The sequence below is a fragment of the Styela clava genome, chromosome 9 (genome assembly GCF_964204865.1).
Source record: "Styela clava chromosome 9, kaStyClav1.hap1.2, whole genome shotgun sequence".
NCBI lineage: Eukaryota > Metazoa > Chordata > Ascidiacea > Stolidobranchia > Styelidae > Styela > Styela clava.
In genome coordinates, this window is record NC_135258.1 from 9,108,125 (window position 1) to 9,131,991 (window position 23,867).

The 23,867-nt window shown below is 35.9% G+C and overlaps 2 protein-coding genes across 3 annotated transcripts; one reads left to right on the forward strand and one right to left on the reverse strand.

The window, feature by feature from the left end:
* Positions 1–5,730: 5,730 nt before the first annotated feature.
* Positions 5,731–11,432, forward strand: LOC120339404 (uncharacterized). 2 transcript variants are annotated; one of them, XR_013477803.1, is made up of 7 exons: positions 5,731–6,000; positions 6,782–7,116; positions 7,677–7,813; positions 8,324–8,450; positions 8,824–9,372; positions 9,956–10,779; positions 10,813–11,432. XR_013477803.1 is itself a non-coding variant. In XM_039407522.2 (6 exons), exons 1-6 carry the CDS (start codon positions 5,826–5,828, stop codon positions 10,550–10,552), a joined length of 1,920 nt encoding a protein of 639 aa, XP_039263456.2. In that variant the 5' UTR covers positions 5,731–5,825; the 3' UTR covers positions 10,553–11,432. The 2 variants fall into 2 exon arrangements, 1 of the variants encoding a protein (XP_039263456.2); XM_039407522.2 differs by having other exon boundaries at positions 9,956–11,432.
* Positions 11,433–11,716: 284 nt separating this feature from the next.
* LOC120339405 (uncharacterized) lies at positions 11,717–23,505 on the reverse strand. Its single transcript, XM_039407523.2, has 9 exons — positions 23,129–23,505; positions 21,813–21,945; positions 21,106–21,702; positions 17,413–17,584; positions 16,711–16,802; positions 14,692–14,847; positions 13,172–13,303; positions 12,437–12,581; positions 11,717–11,862 (listed from the first exon to the last, which is right to left on the reverse strand). The coding sequence occupies exons 1-9, from the start codon at positions 23,425–23,427 to the stop codon at positions 11,747–11,749; spliced, it is 1,842 nt and encodes a 613-aa protein (XP_039263457.2). The 5' UTR covers positions 23,428–23,505; the 3' UTR covers positions 11,717–11,746.
* Between the last annotated feature and the right edge of the window lie 362 nt (positions 23,506–23,867).

Sequence of the window (23,867 nt, forward strand, 5' to 3'; positions counted from 1 at the left end):
TCAAAGGTACTGTTTGTCGATAGCTAACGGCAGAGTTTTTGTTGACTTTGACGATTGGCGCTCTCGCACTTGTAATCTTAGGAGGTTCAATAATATTTGTCTGTTTGCGTGCTCCATCGCTTCGATTCAACTTAGCAGAATATGACATAAATGTTTTTCGTTGTTTTGGTGCTTGATCCGGAAAAGATGGAGAAATAATTGCCTGTTTGTTTTGTACATACTTAGATATAGGCATGATATTTCCTTTCCTCGCGGGTCGAGCTGCGACGAAACCGGTCGCATTTCGTGTAGGAGGTCTTGAGGTCTGTACTTCCGATGGTGCATTTGCGTTTTCTGTGCTATCGTGCGCTGTATTTTGCAAATTTACTGAATTACTGATAATCTTGGTTGCCAAATCTAAAATCTTCTGTTGAGAATATGGTTTTGTAGGGACCGTTTTAACTTGCTGTTGCGAAAGATTTTCACGTGTGTTTTGTTCTTCTTGTTGTATTTTGCGCCTCGTAACAGTTACTCTAGTAATTGGGGACACGAAATTGCTCGAATCTTCTTCCTCGTCCAAATTGCTTTCATTTGGCGTAGCTTTTCTCTCGTTTTTGATTTCGATCTTGTTTTCCTTTGACTCATCGGCAGCTGCCCAGCCTTCTTTAACTCCACGTTGTAGCTTCTTGCTTACTGAGTGAAGAAGAGTTTCGACGTAGGGAGGTTCCTCCATTTTATCAGTTACAGCTGAACTGAAACGTACGCGTTTCTTTTCTTGCTTGCCGTATGTTGATACGTGCTTTGCAGAAGCTCCAGGCCAGTCTGGCGAATTTGATCTCGAATACTTCAACGCACTCGGTGCTCTTTTTTCTGTGGTATTTTTCTCCAAAGCTTTTGATACTTCTTTTTGAAACGTCGTTCCATCTGGAGACGGAGTTTTAGTTTTCTTACTCGGCTTTTCTTTGGTTGGTGATTCTGCCTCGCTCGCGCCATCTCCTCGGCTACGATGCTCATAAAATGGAACGTAGTTTACGATAGTGTGATGAGGTAAATGTGTTCCTGACGATATATTGTGTTTATTAGCTAATGTTGGATTATAAAATGATCTGTTTTTGTAAGATTCAGATAATAAAGCTTGGCCTGTTGCTGATATTGTGGCATGCGATGGAGTCCAGTTATATGGCACTGAGCTGAAGGCTGAAAGTCTTGATGCAGATGTACTTGGCCGGACTGGTAATGTGTTATTATTAGTTTGCGACGTGGATGCGTAAAGTGTAGCGGACGGCACGGAAGAATTTCGCCAATGGCTTGATTGTCGTTGTAGATTTCTGGATGAAGATCGTTGAAATAAATTTGGAAGCCTACTTCTGGCTGAAGTTTGCTTATACTGAGCTCCATGCCTCGGTAGTGAATGAAATAGCATAGAATATGAACCTCTATGCTCCGGGGCATGAATAGCTTGATAAGCAGTTGCTGAGCTGAGTCCCAAGTTACCATTGGAATAGGTTTTTTCAACTCGAAATTGATCTAGTTCTCGTGGCCGTTGACCTGTGACTCCGTCGGGGCCTTTGAGGTCTTCTTTGATACGGTGAGTAATATGCATCTTGAGTGGTTTGTTTTCTCTGAAATTATCACTGCTGATAAGAACATCTACCGCGGCCATTGGAGTAAAGTATGTAAACTAGTAATAATGAATCTATGATAAGACAAATGAATATTAGTTAGAAAATGCATTCAATACAGTTTAAAATGGGTCTTCAGTCGCAATGCCTCTTCAAACAGTTGTGCATCAATTAAGGAAGCAATTACATAAGCGCAACCTCAAGGTGTATTTCTTGAGGAAGTCGTAAAATTGATTTCTCTGAAACATTTAAAAACTATCTTTCTAAATTATCTGCTCATATATTATGTGCTGGACGTTTTAAATACTCCTGAAACATGATTTTTGCAATTCGCAAACGTAATCTAGATTTTCCTATCTCAGTTCGAATAGAACCAGCTCAATTGTCCGGCCAAATACCGGAAACGAAAAACGAAACGAAAATGTACTGAATTTTTAATTATAAATACGCAAAGCATTGATATCAAACCCCATTACTTTGTCTAGCAAATCTATCTATGTCTGACATCTCGCAGCTTCTAAAATTCTTCAGAGCTTTTAATTTTCAAAACAATAAAAACAATACTGAATTTACCAGCACTCTAGAACTTGTTTATTATTCGTACTAGTTCCACTGACAACGCAAATAAAAACTCGAGGCGCAGTTTCTCAGTATGATTAATAACCTCATTAAAATCTATCATATCATTTTTAAAAATATGGACCAGCCTCTACTCAACAATTATATCATAATTAAATAACTTGCTAATGAAAAGCCTTTTGACGCCTCGGTAAAATTATCTTGTCGGCTTCTATTGTTTGCGCTCCGATACATTGTGATGATGCCATGTACCATATTATGTACAATATACAATGAGTCGCGCAATATTGTTTTAAAATGAATTTTTGATAAAGGAAGAATGGGTTGTACTTTAGAAAAGTGTCCGAGAATACAAGATAATTTCTCAGAGCCAAACATAGTTAAACCACAGCTCCTTCCCTTCGAGTGGGACTGTACCTACAAGGCCAGCACGGTGTTCTCTGACAGAGTACTGAGTTTCCATTCAAATTACTATAAAACTGGAGTATAATTATCAGATTTTAGCGAGTGTAGATATTTGTACCAGCGCCTGTATTGTTTACTGAGCTCAAGTATCACGTATCTCTAAACAAAACTTAATAAACCTGACGTATCATTCATTAAATACACTTTTAAAACAAAATGAAGAAATTTAACTGTACTTTTCAGCATCACTGTCTAGTAAGGACATGAACCTTTGGTAAAATTCATGATCTTTCCTACGAGTAATCCTATATGTATACAGCCGTGCAGGAATAAGTTCAGCTTTTGAAAGACGTGATATTCATCTGTAACTCAATAATTTCAGTCTCTAAATGTAGCGTACCGCCCAACTCTGCACGATGAATGAGTAAAATGCGACTGCCCTACAAAGATATTTATATTAAGAACTATCATATCTGTGATACGTTATCACTGTAAGCTACAAGTTACGTATCTGTGAACAAAAGTAACAATTCATTTTCTTTATCTAATCGCGCCCCAGTTCTTTCATCGTATAAGTACGCGAAGAAGTTCTGTTGCTGTGCCGATTGCGAACGATAATTATCGGCGGCTCTTTGCCGTTGATGTCCTTCAAGTTGTGCAATTAACAGAAATAACTACAATTTATGACAGCGAATCGGGCGGCTTCAATCAAAAGCTACACGAATTGAATTGTTTGTAGTTTTATTTGGTGTTCAGACATTTGACGCTTATCAGGCATAAATTGTCGCACACAAGAAATAATGCAATTCGATCAATGTTTACATAAAAGTAATAAAATAAATTTAATCCTTCACCTAATTTTTTTTTATTGAGTTACTACTATCTTGTATTTTCTGTTGTTTTTTTTTATTAAGAAAAAACCACTAGTGTCACCAAACTTTTCATGTTCACAGAGAAATCACCAGGGATGTGGAATACCTCAATTATTAACTTACTTCTTTTTGTATGATCATCAGAATAATATAGAATTTATGTTGAATCGTGTTGTTTCATATATCAATTGCTGATGCGTTTTCCACCATTATGTATTCAAATTCATCAAATGTGTTTCAGTTCATTTTGCTCTCAAGGCAATTTTGTTTTGTTGTTATATCGTGTTTTGTTGCAGAAATGCAAATTTCAATAATTATTCAATAACATTGAGTGGCTCGTCTATGGAACCGGAATTATGGACTTTGCTGTAGCAGGCCTCGTGCGTTTTTTACGCAATATTACAGCAAACCCTTACATGTCGCGAAGAGTTGATTTATTAACCGATATGTCAACAACTCCTGGTCATATAGCAGAGAAATCTTATTTAGTGACGTTTGTTATTATACAGGAAAGCATTATATGCAAAGTGCCTTTAAAGTTGTAGTGTGTTTTCGCCTTTTCGGCAATGTTATACAATTGCCGGTACTCCTGAGAGGTATGCGCACCAAGATGTCGCACAGCCTGAACCACAACCTGGTACACAACCTGAGTTCAGGTTGTGCGCCATCTTGGTGCGCATACTTCAGAGGGACCAATTGCCTCATATATACGATCGAGAAAGAAACAGTTTTATATTTATTTTAGAGAAGAGAGTAGCAGATGAGACTGCTTGCTCATATGAGAAACCAATCGCCTCGATTGGTTACGAATAGCACGTGTTCAAACTTACATGTTCTGTTTTTCAAATGTAAGTCAAGTTCGATTCCTGTTTATGTTAGGAACACGTAACTAGCGTGTCGGAAAAAGGGTCAAACAGAGCGTGTGACATTGGGTGATCGTGCATCGTGGTAAACGTTTGCAGCCGTAGACAATTGATAACCGCAGCATGACATCACAAAGTAAGGTAATATATCGTGACTCGTTCACTCACACCTTTTAGTAACCTAGCGTCCCACTTAGTTCAAAGTGATCACGAAACCTACCGGTGGAATCCATCCACTTTTTCTTCTAAAAAAAACATTTCCACCATCCGGTAAGCTTATGGCTGTCATTTTTACGCCTTGTCGCCTAGTTGAGAACAAGGCCCTGTAGCAACAATCAACTATCGCCAAAGAAGCGTGCCTCAACAATGGTTCAGTTACGCATTATAACTCTGAGCATGTTCATCTACCAGATAACGATCATAAGACATTTGATGTCGCTAGAGTAGCTACTATTCATTTCTTTCGTTGGGGATGACAAAGAATCAAATGAAATATATATAATTTATTGTAAAAATTTCTTTCGTGTTATGCCGGTTAAATTAATCTATGGAATTCGTGCGCAGTAAGAAGATTTTTTTATATTTCCAGTAAATATTGCTTAATATACATCGTTATTCTGCAAAAGAGGAATTTGGGTACTCCTGAGGTATGCGCACCAAGATGTCGCACAACCTGAACCCAACCTTGTACAAAACCTGATTTCAGGTTGTGCGCCATCTTGGTGCGCATACTTCAGGAGGTCCAGAATTTGTATTTTATGGAAATATACAAAAAATCATTTGTGATGTCACTTCAGACGTCTCTTGCCGTTCTTATTTGAAATATGTTTCAATTCTCACATTTATCGGTAATTATTCACACACAGTTGGTTTACGATTAGATGATTTTGCGTGAGATTTATCTTTTATATATTCTACTCAAATTCATAAGACTTAGGAATCAAATATGCAAGTAAAAAAGAATAATCAATCAATAAATCATTTATTTGTCATCACACAAAAACAGGGCTCAGAAAACTGACACAGTAAATAAATATATATATATAGGCTACTGATAATTTTATTTTTGCGGCGGTGTCGAGCAGAGACACCGATAACACTGCGCTGGCAAAGGTTATTTTAAAAAGTATCTGCAACTATTCACTTTTCAGTAGGCGTGACCGTAAACATAATTGAGATTAACGCCCAGATTATCAAAAAAAACATGCTGAAATTTATAAAAAAAAATACAAGTGAAGCAAATTTGAAATCGGAAAAATGATGACCAAAGACTTTTGATATGCAGTAATAATGTGCATAATACATGCAGCAGAGACATTGCCACGACATGTAGATTGTATAACATTTACACTTGTACTTTTGTTTTGAGCTTGAAATCTGAAATTGATTGCTCAACAGTGCCACATAGCGGTGGTTGAGCGATCGCACTAGGTGCACGTTTGTTATTCTTATGTCAGTATGTGCGATTAGCTGCATGTCGCAGATTTCAGAGCATCTTGAGTAAAATGGACGAACAATACACATTTCGGCGTGTAATAGGACAGCAGATGGTACCATGTGTATGCAAAACCGATGCGATTTTCGAAGCTGTCAAATTATCAACCTTTGCACCACAAAATCTATCCAAGATCTTATCCAAAGAAGTTCTCAAATTTAGAATTGGAAAAAGAACCGAATCTGGTGAGTTTTTCACAAATTGTTCCAAAATACTGCAACATGGGTCTATTCTGGTACCGATATACTATTTCAGAATAGAAATTATATTTTTTTGAGATTAAAACAGAATTTTACTGTTAAAATTGTAAAATGAAACACAATTCTGAAAACTTGCTTATTTAAGTTCAGAAGTTACGGTACCGGTAGCTTTATCCCCATGTTCCACTGTTTTAGACATCTTCAAAACATCATTTTCCAAGAACCAAAATTTCAGATTGAATAAGATTTTTATATTTCTAAAATGAGGGAAACGATAAGATGGCCGATGTTCACCATATGATTTAGCTGTCTTCTTGACTTTCTTCACCCCAGGATAATCAAATCTTATTCGGCCTTACTGTCGAACCATACTTTTCGGTTATCAGATCAAATATGACAATAATTAACCAGTTCTGCAGATGCAGTCGGATGTTTCGAATGCAGGCACTCACTGTATTGTGGGAAACCATAACCGACCAGTTACTTGAACATATTATGGAGGCGAAAAGTACAGAAATCCTCCCAGATCCCTAATTATTTTCCGAGGCATTCATACCTGCAATACCATCTGGGCTAATGACAACCTTGTTCCCAACTTAAGAACTTACAGTCAGCATGATGCACTGAAGTTTACATATCATAGGGCTTAGACACTAATTGATATATTATAGATGATATACTGACCTACTATCGTCTGTTTGTTAGTAATTTCCGATCAAAGAAATTTTTCATGAGCATTTTCTTAATTTGAATGTTATTATTTCAGAAGTACAGTGGGAAGGCTTGTGTAGCATTCATGAAGTTTCGATTAATGACATTTTAGTATGGAATCAAATCAAGGATTGTAAAACAACTAAGGGAACAGAGAAAAAAATACAACAAACCATAGGAGCCTGTTGCAATAAACATTACTGGTGTTATGCTGACTACATGTATATGAAAGATCTATTTCAAAATCATCCAGAAATTTTACCTTTGTTAGATTGGAATAGTTTAGGATTCCACAATAAAGATGGCGGAGATAGCACTATGTGGCTTGGCACTACTGGAGCTCACACACTTTGTCACTATGACACATATGGATTCAATATGGTTGTTCAGGTGGGGGAGTTTTTACTAGAATTCATCATTAAAATTGTATTGCTTCAGATTTGGTTTTGTATTGAGTATTTTACTCTGTAGCATATCTATATACAAATCATTCGTTAATTGAAATTTTGAATTAATTTTAATTATTATCAATTTAATCATGACTATACCTAGTGATAAAAGCAAATGTAACTTTAAAATTGCCTATATAATATGTAGTATGTTTTAAAGACTCTTCTACTTCTTTATTTTTATAGGTATTTTTCATTTCATATGAACTAGAATGATTTAAGTTTAAAATAGTGTTAGGGTTAAATTTTCATTTGCTGAATGCAACTTCAGAGGGAATGTCCTATTGACATCTGTATATCTACTGCAAATGAGACAGCATTTTTAGATCACTGCTACCACTATTTGGGTATTTACCTTCCAGAAAACAAGTCGAAAGATGAATTCTATATTTTTAGAAATCTGAAATATAAGTAATTAATATTTTAGGAACACATGGTCACCCAACATAATATATTTGTGGTTTCTTGTTTTTTTTTCTGATTTAACATTTTCATATTTAGATTTCTGGAAGAAAGAAATGGATTCTGTTTCCACCGTCTGACAGTGATTGCTTATATCCAACCCGAATTCCTTATGAGGAATCCAGTGTTTTTAGTGAAGTCAACATTAAGCAACCGGATTTTAAGAAGCATCCAAAGTATGATGATTGTCTGTGTATCTACAGCGTCATTTATAAAATCTGGGTTTATAAAACTGCCTATTATCGTATGTATATAGTAATTTGTCAAGTAATTCTAAAACAGAAGTTCTCAAGTTTTTTTTTTCTTGTGGGATGTCCCATAATTTTCTCATGTAAAAGAAAATCTACAAGAAAAGAAAAAATTCTTACCCCAAAAATGACACCTCCACTTTGATAGTTAAAATGAAAATGACCACTCAGTAGCAATAAACAGCATCATCATCCATTACTACTACGATCAAATTTTACAAATTAATAACTCTGGCCATTTTTAATAGGGTAATGTTCCATCTAAAAATGTCACTATGGCCCAGCAGAAGGCCATGGCCCACTGGTTGCAGACCTGTATTCTAAAACAAGATGTGCTTTTCTCAAAGATAAAATTATATGGTTTTATAGGACTCAATATAATATTACTAATATTTATACTGTAGCTATTTCTAGATATATATCCCTCCTTTTTTAAAGGTTCTCATCGGCACATGCACATGTTGTCATCCTGAATCCAGGTGATATGTTGTATGTTCCACATCACTGGTGGCATTATGTTGAAAACTTAGAGCTCAGCGTAAGCATCAATCTATGGTATGAGATGGTAAGTGTTTATTCGATTATCTCATTTTTGGACTCCTGGATTAGGATATTTACACAAAATTCTGTTTGAAAGAATTTGTTTTGCTATCAGTGCAGTGTGTCTCAAAAATGTTGCGTCTCGGGTGGGAGACATACAATCTATCATCATGGCAACTTGGAGAAAATTAGTTGCAGGCTGTACGAGTGCGGTTATATATGAGACACGGCATTTTGGATCAACCCATTGTGAGCCGAACATGAGCATATTTTTCTGAGGAATTTTGATAAACGTAAAGACTGGTAATCTATCGAGTCAGTGGCGAGTGGCGGCATGTCCGGAACATTTTTAATATGAAGACGGGCGATTGTATAAAAAGCTAAATTTTCTCTTGCAGGAAAATGATGCTACCAACAGATTGCAAGAATCCATAACTCGTCTTCTTGTTGGTAGCTGCTCACACGTTGCCCCCAGAACTGACTTCCCGTGGATTAATCCTAATGAGAGCGATTCAGCAGTCAAATCTATCGATGACGGTTTACAATATTTACTACAAAGTTTAAATGAAGTTTCAAAGTCGAGAAAGTGCAATGAACATATCAATGATGAGAACAACGATTCTTGTCCATCAGATTCTATTGAAAATGCTGTTACAGTCATATTTCCAAACAGAGGGAATGCAATAACGATTCGCCCATTAATACCACAAAATGTTATAATTGCTCTGGACATTAACCCTTCTATTAGACGGAAAAAGTCACCCGTGAAAAAGATGAAGACCCTCTCTATGTTGAACAGTAGAAAAAATTCTTCGGATTTTGATGTATTATCATATACACAGTTTGTTAAATGCCTAACGCATCCAGAAGTTATTGATGCAGTATCAAAAGTTATGCTAAAACAGTTTTCCAATACCTCTAATGAGGTTTACAATGCTACAAATGAGGTAAATTTTTAATATTTCACCCCAATAGTGGATAGAAGTTTGATTCTATGGCTCTTAGACTGGTGGGTCACGTGCTACATCTTCGACATCGCACCTCGGGCCGCCCTGCGCAGGTTCGCAAGTCAAATCCTGTGTCAGACTGGGACGATATGCCCCAGTTTTTGACATGATAAAGATAGGACTTTTATATCAACATCAACATGTAATATAAAACAATATTGAAAGATTGTATTGAAATAGAGTGACGAATTCAAACATTGTCTTGTGTAAGTCATTATATAAAATCGATAGAGGTCATCTCGGGTCTCCTGACCATTTTAGAATTTCATTCCACTTGGGGTAGAAGAGGATTCACACATTTATCCTGGGGGTGAGGAAAGTCGATAAGACGACTCAATCATATGACGAACTACGACCTCTCATCCGGTTACCAGTCGATGGGACTAGTTAGCCGAACCCATGCAGGGGTGCAGTGGCGTGCGCATTCCTAACACTCAGCGGAATGTGCCACAATGCGGAGCCACGTGGGTAATGGGTATATAAGAATTCCTTTCTCTTCTAAAATTTCAATATTATATTTTAGGCGATTGCATCTACTGCTCTACCAAATGACGAGTTGAACACTTCCAATTCAAATGACGATCATGTTCTTATTGAAATACATGAAGTAGAGGAAGAAATTCAGACTACTCCATTAACTGATGAAAACAATGAGAATTTACAATATACAATCCTAGAAGGTGGCTCCATAAGACGAGGTAACAAACTGTACGACAGTGAAGGATATTCGTATTCCGAAGGCAGAAAGAATTCAAACGGTATGTATTGGAGATGCGTTACAAGACAAACAGGACGACAATCATGTAATGCCGCTGTCACACAATATAGCAATAATCGATTTGTACGTAACTCGAGACCGCACACTCATGAACCTAAACTAGGTGTTGCCGATCACACACGACTTATGAGAGAAGCTCGATTGTTTGCTTTGGAAAATCCATCCATGAGTCCTAGAGAAGTAGCAATTCATAAACTCCAAGAAGTTTCATCGTCTTTATCACCATACAAGCTCCCGTCAGTGGAAACCATGAGGTCATATATAGCGAGGCACCGAAGGCATAATTCACTGGGTGATCCCATAAAACGCAAGCGGAAAAAACATGAAATTTTGTCAGAATAAGTCTCAGTAAAAGACGATTGCCAAGACTGAGTGTTATGAGTATTATTTTTTTGTACAATTTCATCATGTTAATAAAAATGTTTGTAAAGAAAACTGGGCATCAGTATACCGTTGCCGAAAGAGTAGCGAATGTGTATGTTTTGTTGCTAAAAAAAGCTTGTTGGATGATTGCTTCGGACAGCTACACAGTTTAATATGATTTCGTGGAAATGCCATTTTCCAGCAATGCTGTCGCATGGGTTCACGTAACCACTGTTGAGCCACGACTTCCTCTATCGTTAACGTCTTTGAATTTGATAGGCACATTAAAAAATTGCCCTTGAACGCTAGAGAGGCAGCGATTAGCAAAATAGTTATGCCGCTTTCATGTCCCTTAGGATGAATAGTACGCAAGAAAATGTTATCCGACAGAGTTCCCAACCTCTTGTCGAGATGCTTTATCGTTTTCGAAGTGAAGTGCCTATCGACTGTTTTCGAATCAATTTGCGATGTAGAGAGAATGGATTCGTCGTTCGCCACACGAGTGTTTCAATCCAAGTTCAACTGGGGTTGCAACAGTAGCTGAAATACCCGTTCAAAGTTGTTCTTGTATTTTTATTCATAATATTACGAAATCTTTTATTCATCTCATTTCCATGAGTATCGATACTGTATGACGCCACTATCACTGCCTGAATTCCAAAAACAACTTACATTCATTGAAATAAGAAAAATATTTATTGAAGGAATAACAACATTAACAACCTGTTCACGCATTTAATTATAGTTTAATGCAATATGTATATGCTTTTTATTTGAAAAAAATTGCTGTCAGACAGTAACGATGTCATGGCCTGGCCAAGAATATACCAACTGAAATATAAGTATAACATGCACAGAATTATACATGGTCTCTTGATTGGATCAGTCACAGAATATTTTATTGCAGAAATACACCTATATATATGGACTCACTGTTCGTAAATGAGATCAATTTTCTTACAAGTCTCGCCCCATCAGATGTGGCAGCTCTATAAAATTTATCCAACAAAAATTGCAATTAGACGAAATGCTGGCATAATATTTATCGTTTTACAGTGTGTACGGATGTAAAATTACTGAAAAAAAAATCGATAGCTGTACAGCGTTTTAACTACGAATTCCGGTAACGCATCTAGAGACATCTTTCGAAAAGTTTCAACCCAGTGCACTCTGTCACGTCGCAGAAGATTGTGCTCTTTGTTTTTGTCTTTTTTTTCGTAAAGTTTCTTCTCCTTCCAAATGTATTTTTAGAACTACTGAACCATCTCGCTGTGGTTTGAATGTTGCATCTAGACAACAAGAACAGACCTTAGAAATGCCCAATTACTTTTACTTCAGTGAAAGCCGACCGTGTTTTCCCAATTGATTGCAAAGCCCATTCCAATAGTCACATAAACCATTTTAAACAAGAGAGCGATGCGCAAATATATGGTCACGAAAGCCAGGGTACTGTATGCAATCTGTTACCGGCAACAGTCGTCAGTCAGTCGTTTATTTTTCACCAAAATGAAAATACACTTTATGCGAACAAAAAATTAGTAAAAAAACATGGAAATGGCATTTTACGTTATAGGGAGGCGTAAAGAAATGTCAAGATTTCATACAAACGTGTTCCCATGTATAAAGAAATTTAGAAACAAATAAATAGCGTTCTGGTGACAACAACAATCTTTAATCACCGAAAAATTCAAAGTAATTGATCTATTGATTAAAGAGAAAGCGATTTTTTCCCAAGAATGAAAAAGATGAAGAACAACAACGACATAGTAACAAAACGAACCATACATACACTTTGTGTCTAATAAATAAATACAGTGAACAGGATCATTACCTTGACAACCAAACGTTACTGTTTCTGCTTACCTCGGATGTCATCCGTAGTTCCCGATGGTAGTGTACCATTGTTATCAACCATAGTTGCCCTTCTTGCAATATGGGCCAGCGTACCACGTAATGGTTCCAATTCCGTTTCGTCGATGTCGTTCTTCTTCTTTTTATTTCGCGACAACTAAAATACACAGCCAGCCAATAATAATTAATGAAATGAAGGTGTTTCTACTTTTTCTTTTTAGATATATATTATGCAATGTATTATCTTCCACGCTTTCCACAATAAATTGCATGCTTCACATATGTGTCCAAAAAGTTTTGCCCGATTATAAAGTCTTTATAATGAAATGGTATATTTTTTTTAATTATAGAAAAAAATATAGTCAACCTGTATCTAATTGGATGTTATAGATGTTGGATTTTGTAGTCTCCATTTAGCAGACAACAAAATTTATTCAAGTTTAAAATTAGTATTACTTTGAAATCGGGCGAATTTACACCCAGTGTATATATACAGAGTTTCAATTTTCGTAACTACTGAACAAAAAAGAGACCTTGACCAGGTAGCTACAACTATTCTAAGCCAAAAAATTGAACAGAACAGCAACCTACAGCATTTTCAAGACGAAAAAGCCTGTTAGAAATTGCGTGTACATGTCCGACTTTCTTGGGCGTTAGTACTCGTTACGCACACTATCGTAGATAGAGCTAAATCATCATATTCTTCGTTTTGTACTACACGGTAAATTACGATAGTGTTGCACTTACCTTTAAAACTATTATCCTGTATACTTGAAGTATAACAACAAGTGCATTCTTCCCAGTAAAAAATATCATCATTTGATGTTTGAGGTCGTATACAATCAGAATATAAAGCCTAGTTGCCAGAAACGGAACATCCTGAAATGATTATATTGCTTAATACCGGTGCGATTTGTTTCTACAATTATCGCCATAAACTGACTATATGTGAGTATATGTTGAAGTCATGAAAGTCAGTGGCAGTATTGAGTATTGTATAAATTTCAAAAATAGACGAATTAAAAAAAATATATACAAGTTACCGTTAAGGTACACGCAAGTATACCCATATACCAAACGCGTCCAAAAATTTATTAAACTTTGTTGCCCTGTTATTACAACATATTAGTATTGAAAAATCAAAATCGGAAATTTTAATCATAACCACATAGGATTGGAAAATTAGGTGCGGTGTTATATATGGAGGGCCCCAAAAAACAGAACCCATTCAATTTAGAACATACTGTATGGGTCCCGTTTTTTAGCCTGTATATACACATTCACAGAAATATACAAATTAGCAGTAGAATTACCTAACTTGGCATTCGTTTTTAGTTAAATTCGACCACACCACTCAATTTTGCCACAAAGTTTCAATTTATTTCAACTATTGCCCTATCGTTTCACATAAAGAAAACATGTTATTATCCACTTATTCTCAATTGAAACTCAATATCCTATTGATTCATTTGATCTTTCATCGAAATAATTGCCTCCTTCCATTTCCCTGAGGCTAATAATGAATTCAAGTTCTCTGTACTGTGTATCATGTAAACCACAACAAGATCATTATAAAAACATATATATAACAACGTGTTGATGTTCTCACGGATATACTAAAGTCAGTCAACAAACAAACGAAAATTCTGATAAAACTTGTTTTTTTGATCAATTGCACTTGATTGAACATGCCAACGCAAAAAATGAACTTATGGTGGCATGTCATATTAGGAGTTGGGCGAACATATGACCTCAATCGCCATTTGAATGGCCTTTGCCACAGAGGGCTTGTTGGGCTGCCATATAGGGATGATGCCACGATTTTTAGTACAGCTGTACAATCATTCTTTACTGATAAAATGCATGGCAATCATACATCCATCCATACTCCGAACTATCGGTATAAGTCAAAACAGTTCAAATAGCCAGTACCATCACCGTAAAAGTCAAACTATTTTACATGCTGGCTACTGGTCAGTCAAAGCTGAAACATTTTAAAATTCTTCACATATTTCACGCTGGCTGACCATACCAACAACAGAAATAAGTTGCTTACGATGTTCGCGTGTTGCAACGCAAGGATTAGTGGCGCACCAATGAGCTAATCATATTGAAAATGTATAAGCATAAAAGCGAAGAAACTGAGACGGCTACCTCATTGGAAGGTCTATACAGTTATCGAGGATGGTCAAATAATTCGTAATAAACAGCATTTTAGCGTTCATGCTCATACCCAGTATACAATGATACTCTCAAAACATCCTTACCTGCAAAAATAAGGTGACGAGAATTCCCCATAAATCAGCGCTTGCAAACAACGAATTTCCACAGCAGCCCGTTCCGGATTGTTCTTCAATGGCATGAGCTGATTCGAATCCGACCCTCGTTTTTCGCGATTTACTTGCGGTGAGAACCAGCGTAAACTGAAACAATCAAAAATGTAGGTTTAGGTTATGTGCGAAATAAAATTGAAACGAAACCATGTCGTAAATATTTCGTTTTAGAGGAACGATATAACGAAAAAAATAAGTACGCCAGCTTGAAATATCAAAAAAGGAATAACATCTATCAAACAATAATAATGATTCTACATCTTACCGTGAGAAAGTTAAGATAATCTTCAATTTTCGTATATTATAGGTCAAACGTGAGAGATGTGTGTAGAGTTTTGACGTATGGGCGGTTGGAAGGCCGATGCAAAACAATTACCGCGTGCGTAGGAGTTAAAAGACAGTGCCATATTTTTGAAGATACGGCATTTCGCCACGTTAAAGTTCCATTTTTAGAAATTGTAAACTGCTTCATTCGCAACTACTGGGATAGGAATACATCAATAAAATACAATATATATTGGTTAAGCGACTGGATCGTATTTTGGATACCAATCATGAAGTGCTTTAGGCAGACGACGCCTACGCGTAAACCACTAACCGAATGTACCTGAATGTTCTTGTCTCGTCGTCTACATTTTTCATCGAAATTAGTCAGAAAAACAAGTATCTATGGCGCTTTATCGCTGTATATAAGTATATAATTCTTCTACTACCTATTTATTAGAATATATATTTAGTACAATTAAACAATAAAGATTCTGAGCAACTTATGATAAATGCTACCAATTAAACTAAATCGGGTATATTGTCTCAATGAAACGAAAAATAAAAATAAAAAATTCCTATAGGCGACTATACTTCCTAAAGTCCAAAAGTTATTTTCACTATCTATATGAAACGCACAGGGTGTGTGGCTATAATTGTACTTGAATTCTATTTCAAACATATATATCCAGATAGTAGGACATAGAATATAGATCTTCTCGGATTGTGGTTGTGTACTTCTGTACAGCAATGGTAACTTTATCTTATACATGTTTATAGTTTCCTTATATAAATATTGGAGTTTTAGGTTCACGAACTCGAGAGTTGAAATGCTCGACAAACATATGTCGAGGTCAGAGTATTTTAGGTCGAAATTTACATTTGTTCAAAGACTAATTCTACGCAAACCGGTGGAATTTTTCTCAGCCCGTACAGCCATGTATGCAAATGTCAAACGAAAACGCATAAATTAAAATAAACATCGCCTGTTTTGGATTCCATTTCTATATAAAAGCTAGGAGAACAGACGGATTTGTGGTCATTAATGTTCGATACTACATGCCACGGAGTTTCATGTTCCTAATATTCGAAGATTATGTACATAAGATCAACATTTTAATTATTTATGACTTAACACTACATAACAAAAGAGAAACTTTTTAGATATATATTGAAACGCAAAGTTCTAAATTAAGAATATATGAAATGGCAAAACGTAGTGCGTTTTTAAAATAATTGGTAATATCTGAATCATCGGACGACAGAAACAACAATAATATCCAAAAGGATAATAATCTAATCTGAGACTGGTTGGTTGGACCATGTATCGGTATCGGCGATTTGGCGATATCGTTAATTGTATAGGTATCGGATGAAATAAACCGATATTCTCGATATATCCAGCTTTTTGATTTCAACTAGAATGTTTTGAAGTTGGTATACGCATATCTGCGTCTTTGTATCATTATCGGATCGTTATCGGTATTGGCAAAAAATTACATCTCGATTATTTTATTAAGATTTACATATGGCCGAATATGTGTTTTAACACATAGATGAAACTGTTCTAGGAGTTCATCACTTCGATATCCACTCTATTACCTGTTATTTTATTAGCAGCGTTGTGTAATTCAACGTATGACAAAGTTTGACAGGCCATGTTTATCAATTGTGAATCATATAGTGTACCTGTAAGAGGCTCCATGACCAAACTCCATAAATAACATAATGTAAAACAGAACTGCAACTCGTTTGATCCAGTTCATCCCCATCGAGTGTTTCTGAAACATATTGTAAATATAATAATGTAAAAAATAGCTACATCCACGGGGTAGACCAAAACTGACTTTTTGTTCTTCATTATTTCAGCGTTGCCGGATATTGCGTAATTCTGAAAATTGATGAAGCGTATAACCTAACGTTTATACATCAAATAGGTTACACATGGGTAAATACGACACGCTTATTAAGGGGTCAAATGAGGCTTAAACTCGTAAACTTTTGCTACAATTTGAAAGTGTTTTCCGTAAATTGAAGTTTTATAAAAACATCTTATATGCCGGATACATAAATTTAACCAATCATAATAAAGTGGAAAAATGATTTGCCATCTGGCATCAAATATGAATATACTAAGTCTTTAGATTGCAACCTAATGATACACCACAATCTAAACATGACTTCGAATAATATGAAAATTCGAAAATTTTGCCATTGGAATAGAATCATAATGAAATTTTGTCCGAATTGAAAAACAAGCGAATAAAAGTAGCCAAAAAGTCTACCCATGAACCGATTTCAATTCTAGCATGCGCCACTATTTGATTCCATACGCCGCCACAAAAGTGGTTATTTGAGCCGTAATTGGCGTAATTTTCATTTTAGTTTTACCTGTTACAAATTCCAAGATATCTGCCCCCACACCGATAAATACAAGCAATAGTTGGGAGAGTTGTTCGCGTGTTATTTCTCCTTTTGGTAACAACCATCTTCCAATAACAAGAACGAATAGCAAAACTTGATGCAGAAGTAGAATCCATGTACTTCGATCCACCCAACGATTCTTGAATGAAAACGGTTAGATAAATTAATTGGTGGAAAAGTGCAAAACGATAAAATAAGTAGGAAACTTCCCCCTACGTTCAGTGTGCACTGACTCTTAAGATAAAAAGAAGACAGGGTTTTTTCTGGTCCGAGCCGTTACTAAGGAAACAATTGTTGTTGCTATTAAGCTATTAAGAGTTTTATTCAATCATCGCTCAATTAATCATTGTAAAACTGCTATCCGGGAAAAATTTGTTTTTCGTCACGCACTTTGAATAATTGAATCCAACCCAGATAGAGCGGAGACAAAGATGCAACGACAGCTAAAATTTGACGAATCGTAAAAATACGAATTAAAACTAGATTTAATAGAGCAGTGTATACCACGCATTTCCATGCCTGCAGATTGACGTGGTATTTCAGAGTAGCAGTTAAATTAACACGGCATGACATTTTAAATATGCTCGCATCGGCCATGAATTCAATATTTTGTGAGACAGAAAAATTATTATCTCCCGAGAAAAGTATGCTCATTAAACGAATGGCGCAATCGCGCGAATGTTTTAAAAGTCTTTGTTTGCGAATTCACGATTTCAATTTTGACCTTTTTTTGGAAATCCTCGAATTAAATTCGAAAACCTAGCTTTGTTGAAATCGAATTCTTTCAAAGTAGTGGAGATTTGTTAAATGTTGTGACGGCAGTTTTGTGAGTACTCTGATATTATTCCTTAGAAATATATATTTATCAAACAGAAGCTAAACATTACAGAAGTTGATTGAAAAGCCATCAAATTTACTGGTGAGATATGACAGTACCCATACGTTGAACAATTAAAATCTGTCAATCATATCGCCTCAGTACAAAGCCATTCTACGAACTTAATAAATATCAAACTATGATTATAAGTATTGATTTGAGTGTACATTCTCCAATCCACTTAAACTTGAAAGCTATCGCACGACAAACCACAAAGTATGGTTGAGTAGTTAAGTTGATATTGTATGTCCGCGTTGTCATTACATACGGACTTACGAACTCAGTTGAACTTGAATGCAACGTTAACGTCTGATGTTCATAACCCAAACATTTTCGGAATAGAACTATAATTCGAAGAAAATTTTTCCTTGATCACGTGAAGTTATACACATAAAAACAATAATGCAAAAGCAATTGGTTCGAATGTATATTCATCAAAATGCTGGTTTGGTGATGCTAAAAAATATTGCATTGGGGAGGATCCTTTTATTCTCCCATTCCAAATGCTTAATACCTTTCGGGAAATGTTTAGGCGAAGGTTTTTATGTTGAAAAAAATACTACTACTTGAAACTACACGTTTAGCTAATAACAGCTCTTTTCCCTTCCCTTTTCGTTTGATTATTTTGTGATTTTATATTTTTAGTTTTATTTTATTATCATTATACGAATCCATTCTTCCAAATTAGTTTATTTCTATAAAATATTGAATACTGCTGGGCTCGGGACTTCTGGGTATAAGTGTCATTTGAGCTTATCCGGACATTTTTATAGTGCTATTGGAGGTGACAAAAATGGAATGATAATGTTCGTCGACTGACTGTTTCTGTGTATTACAGTTACAGTGTTTTTTTTATATGAATTCGAATGAAGTCAAAGACAGATCACAAATCTCGAAAAATCAGGTTAACTCCGCTAAATTAAACCGAATCAGCAAATTAAAATTTCCAAGTAAGTCAATGTTCTGAGTTTTGAATAAGCATCATTTACGTATAGTTCTTGCTATACGTGATTTCGTATTCATAGAACTCATTTTATTCCACTCCGTCAAAACCACATTTTTGTTACAGAAGCATAAACGTGCCCCGTGTCAATAGAATTTCAACGAAGTCGTATTTCCATTTGGGTGATTTCTTTTGTCTCTCGATCGAGTATTTCAATAGGTTGTATAGTTTGCATTGGCCACAAAACCAACCACTGTACGTTTTAAGTGGAATTCGTCAAATATCGAATGTAGCTTTAACCATCACGGATATTCGGTAACGAATTGAACACATTCTAAGCATAAAAACTTGATTTGTGGGTTTAAACTGTTTATTTCATGTATTAGTGGGAGTAGGATAAAATCATACAGGGTTGGTAAAGGATGAAGTAAGTTTGAACGAGTTGTAAACTTTCCATAGAATAATAAATAAATACCAATGCACATAGCTACAATGAAAGAAATCAATCAACCTAACGGCCTTACGGGTCTATATATCCAGGTGTAGGTGGAATCGCGTGAAACCGGCTCCTGTAGGCCTTATCCTATATCCATGTAACTATTTATTTTGGGTGATCAGTTCGACCCAGTCTGTTACGTACAGAATGGGGTTGAATACAGTGCAACGCACAATATATTGTATATAAATAAAAGTGCTAGTTTGTTGAATAAAGTTCATTTGATTTCATATGTTAGCAAACTTCGGAATTATGTCATTCAAATTTTTGTTTCAGAGCAATATTTTTAATACCGAGACCAGGTTCCCAGCTAGCTGTAAAACTTGCGTCTGAAAAATGTCATTTATTTTCAAATTTGGGTAAATATTATCAATGTTACTTACATACTATAGCGCCTACCATACGTAGCTGGAGACCAAATAACCAAGTCTGTATACTCTTTGAAAATACTTACAATACCATATCTGTAAACTTCGATGGGGTTTGGCGTTAGGACAAGTTGCCCTCCGCTAAACAATAAATACAATCAACGTGCCAAGACGCGTGTCCATTTCCTTCAGAGGCGGTATATCAATTTGATATTGCGTCAAATGTGACGCCGGTTGCGTCTTGAGTTCAATTCTCCCTTGTGGCCAAAATCACATTTTTGTTGGCCAAACAAGGTAGTAGATGGTTTCAACGTTTCAAGTTTGACTGGGTATTACAGTTCACAGGTTGTTCGCCGCACTTCGAGCAACAAATTGAACAAGGGATGCACCGTGTTATTATTTCCTGAATTGGCGCCATTTTACGATTTCGTTTTGTGTGTTGCGATTTCAAAGATTTCAGACTAAATTTTTTAGGCAAAAACTACTTCTTACTTATCTCGAAAAAGCTCGATCTCGTCACACATTTCGTTTGACTATCAAATCATATATCATGTGAAATATTTAATCATTTTTCTGTCATAGTTCTGTCTTTCGGACTACTGTTTTAATTTGTTGCAATTTTTCACATTAGATAAGTTTCAGTAAGCATAATTTCAAATCTGGTTTCCAGCTGTCAAAAGTTAGACTTTTACATCACAGTTTTTTTGCACTCCATGGCTTGCTTCAAATGAACGCACGTATAACACGTGACAAGGGTTAACCGACGACGACAAGCAATGATTAATGCTTTTGATTGCAAAATCCATACCAGAGTTGTAAAGTAATAACAACGTTACGCTAAGAATAAAAAGTATTATCGCTCCCGAAGTATGTGCACCAAGATGGCACACAATCTGAACCCTAACCTGGTACACATAGTATGTTCAGGCTGTGCGCCATCTTGGTGCAAATACTTTTAGAGATCCAAAGTATTTACCAATTGTCCGATGACGTCTTTTGTTTTGTTCAACAAATTCGCTGTTTCTTTTTCAATATTTGAAAACCCGTCCTTTATTTTTTGTCCGATATCTTTATCATTTTGATCAGTTGTTACTATAATTGTCGATGCCGACGTCATCAGAGGTGGTGCCAATTCAGCAGAAGATGACGTCACGTCAGTAGGAATTGTTGTTAAGAACATTACAGGTGTCGATGACGTAGGAGTGCTACTCAAAGGAGTAGTTGTCGTGGAAAGTTTCGTAGTAGTTGAGAGCGTCTTTAATTTTGTAGTGACCGTTGTCGGTGTGATACTCGTTCCATTAACGGCTTTTGTGCTTTGTGTCGCATTTTCATTCATTAAATTTTCGGGTTTTGGCTTACGTCTTCGATTTTCTCTTCGACGTTTCTTTTCACGTTTCGGTGGATCGTCGACAACAGACTGTCGCCGAATTCTTTTTAAAAGTGTTTCAGATTGACTTACTTCGTTCAGTACGTATTGGGATTGTTCCAAAAGTTTAAGTGAACTGTCTGCACTCCTACGTGTTCTATTATTTGATGAATTAGTATTTGAAGACTCCATTGGGTTTATTAGAAGCTGAAAAATAATGATATTTCAGGTAACCAGGACTTCAGTTAAAGAATCATTACACATTTGATAGATTTTATTACCCCATTTGTTCACTCAAATGAAAAATAGATACCAACCCCCAATGTCGCATTATTGTCACATATTCCAACTTGTGTTGCCGCAATCATAGCTCCTTTGAATCGAGCCAATTCTAGAAACCAAAGGCAGGGAACGACACTCATCAAATAAAATAACACGCTCGGGCAAAACCTGTAAAATGAACGGAAATTAGTGCTTTGACTACATTGGAAACTAACATTGTTAATCTTGCAATGTTTAATGGCAAATGTAATGAAAATTTCAGTTGGAACTTTTAAAAAACAGTACATGGCTATCGTATCGTATCTTCACCCAGCAGGATCAGAGTAAGGACATATTGGCATATACTATTATTAATATATGAAATAGGACTCTCAACGGCTCCCCATTCCGTTATCGAGAAAATCCACGCAAGAACGATTCAAACGTAGGTACACAGCTGGTCATACTTTTTTATTTACGTATGTTTCGAACTTTCAATCGCATAAATAAACAATAAATATCACATATTTCACCAAGTCACAGTAAAAAAAATATCACAGTGGCCCGTAATACGAATTGTTTACGAAGCTTTTTTGTTTGTAAAACGATTTTGAAGAAAAGGTCATGAAGCTTATGGTGAGTTATGGCACGAATTTTATATTATCTTCTCATTTGTAGTTATTTTATTGGCAATCTTTGAAGAGTTGCTTGTAGATTTATACCAAAGAGTTTAGGTTGACAGATTAAACATGGATTATATCACTGTTTAAATGCCAACAAGTTGAAATCTTCTACTTGGCCTACCGCTTTCAACCTTAATGTTAACAAATATGGTTACCAATCTCGATAAAAGAATTATTTGACAACGGGGTGGGTGACATAAATTAATTTTTACGGATGTATTTACGATTCATCCTTGCGATGTAAGTGCCGAAGATGAACCTCCATGGGGTTGTCTGAAACAAGCATGATACAGGATTGATTAACCAAATATGATTTAAATCGATTTTTCGTGAGTGCCGAATCATTGGGCTACTCGTTCATTTTGGGTGCCTCGATGTTGGAAAAATTTTCGTTTTTCATCTATCATGTCTGTCGAAGTGATAGGGTAATAATAAAACCCGAATAGGTTTACGATCCAATTTCCTACGAAGACAAAACAACTGATGATTTATCAATTCTGAAATTATTTATCAAAGGAGTTTTTTCGGGAAAACGTTTCTTTTCTGAAATTTGACAAAGAAATACTGAGGTGCACCAATTATTGCGTTTACAATTAACTCTCCAAATCAGAAACTACAGTCTGAACACACTGCTATGCCTCATACACCTTATTGTGTAAATATAATTGAGATAATATAGTCGAACTCACCATTTATATTCTTTGCCTTGTCGCACCGCTAAAGTAAACACCATTTCAAACAGTAAGAACACCAAGCCTATTGACAGAAAATATAGATAAATTTTTGGATAGTCGAAACTGACTCTCCATAACGCAATTCCTGCATGCAAGGCAAATAATACACGAGTCAGAATGGCAGAAAGTTTTCTCAAGCATCCTCCGCTTTCTGGGTCTTGAGTGGCTGATTTTTTATTTGAAGATTTCGATGAATTTGATCCATTTGATATTAGTCCCTTCTTGCTTGATGATTTCTTCTTGGCAGTAGCCATTATTATCCCGTGCAAAACACTATTATCTAATATAACATTCTACGCGTTCAAATCTAAATCACAACGAAAAATATGCTTAGTACTGACGTTATTGCTAAATGAATTCGCTTGCCAGATTCTCAAGAACCTGGTCTAGCCATCACGTAATCACCACGAAGCCCTGGGGCGAAAATGTTCAACACAACTGAAAGTCAGATCTTTGTCGTTTATTCGGGCTAAACGATACGTTCACGAGACTTTTAGAAAACTTTAATTTCCGCGACGGAGAGCCAGTCGTCCATGGAAGTACATTTCGCAATGCGTAACGTCGTAAATTTCGAAGATCATAACTCGCTACTGGCGAGCGACACTTGGCGAGCACATTCTGCATTTTTGAAAAAGAATATTATTGGAAATGTTCAACTTGATCATGATAATGAAAGGCTATTAAGCAATGCTGC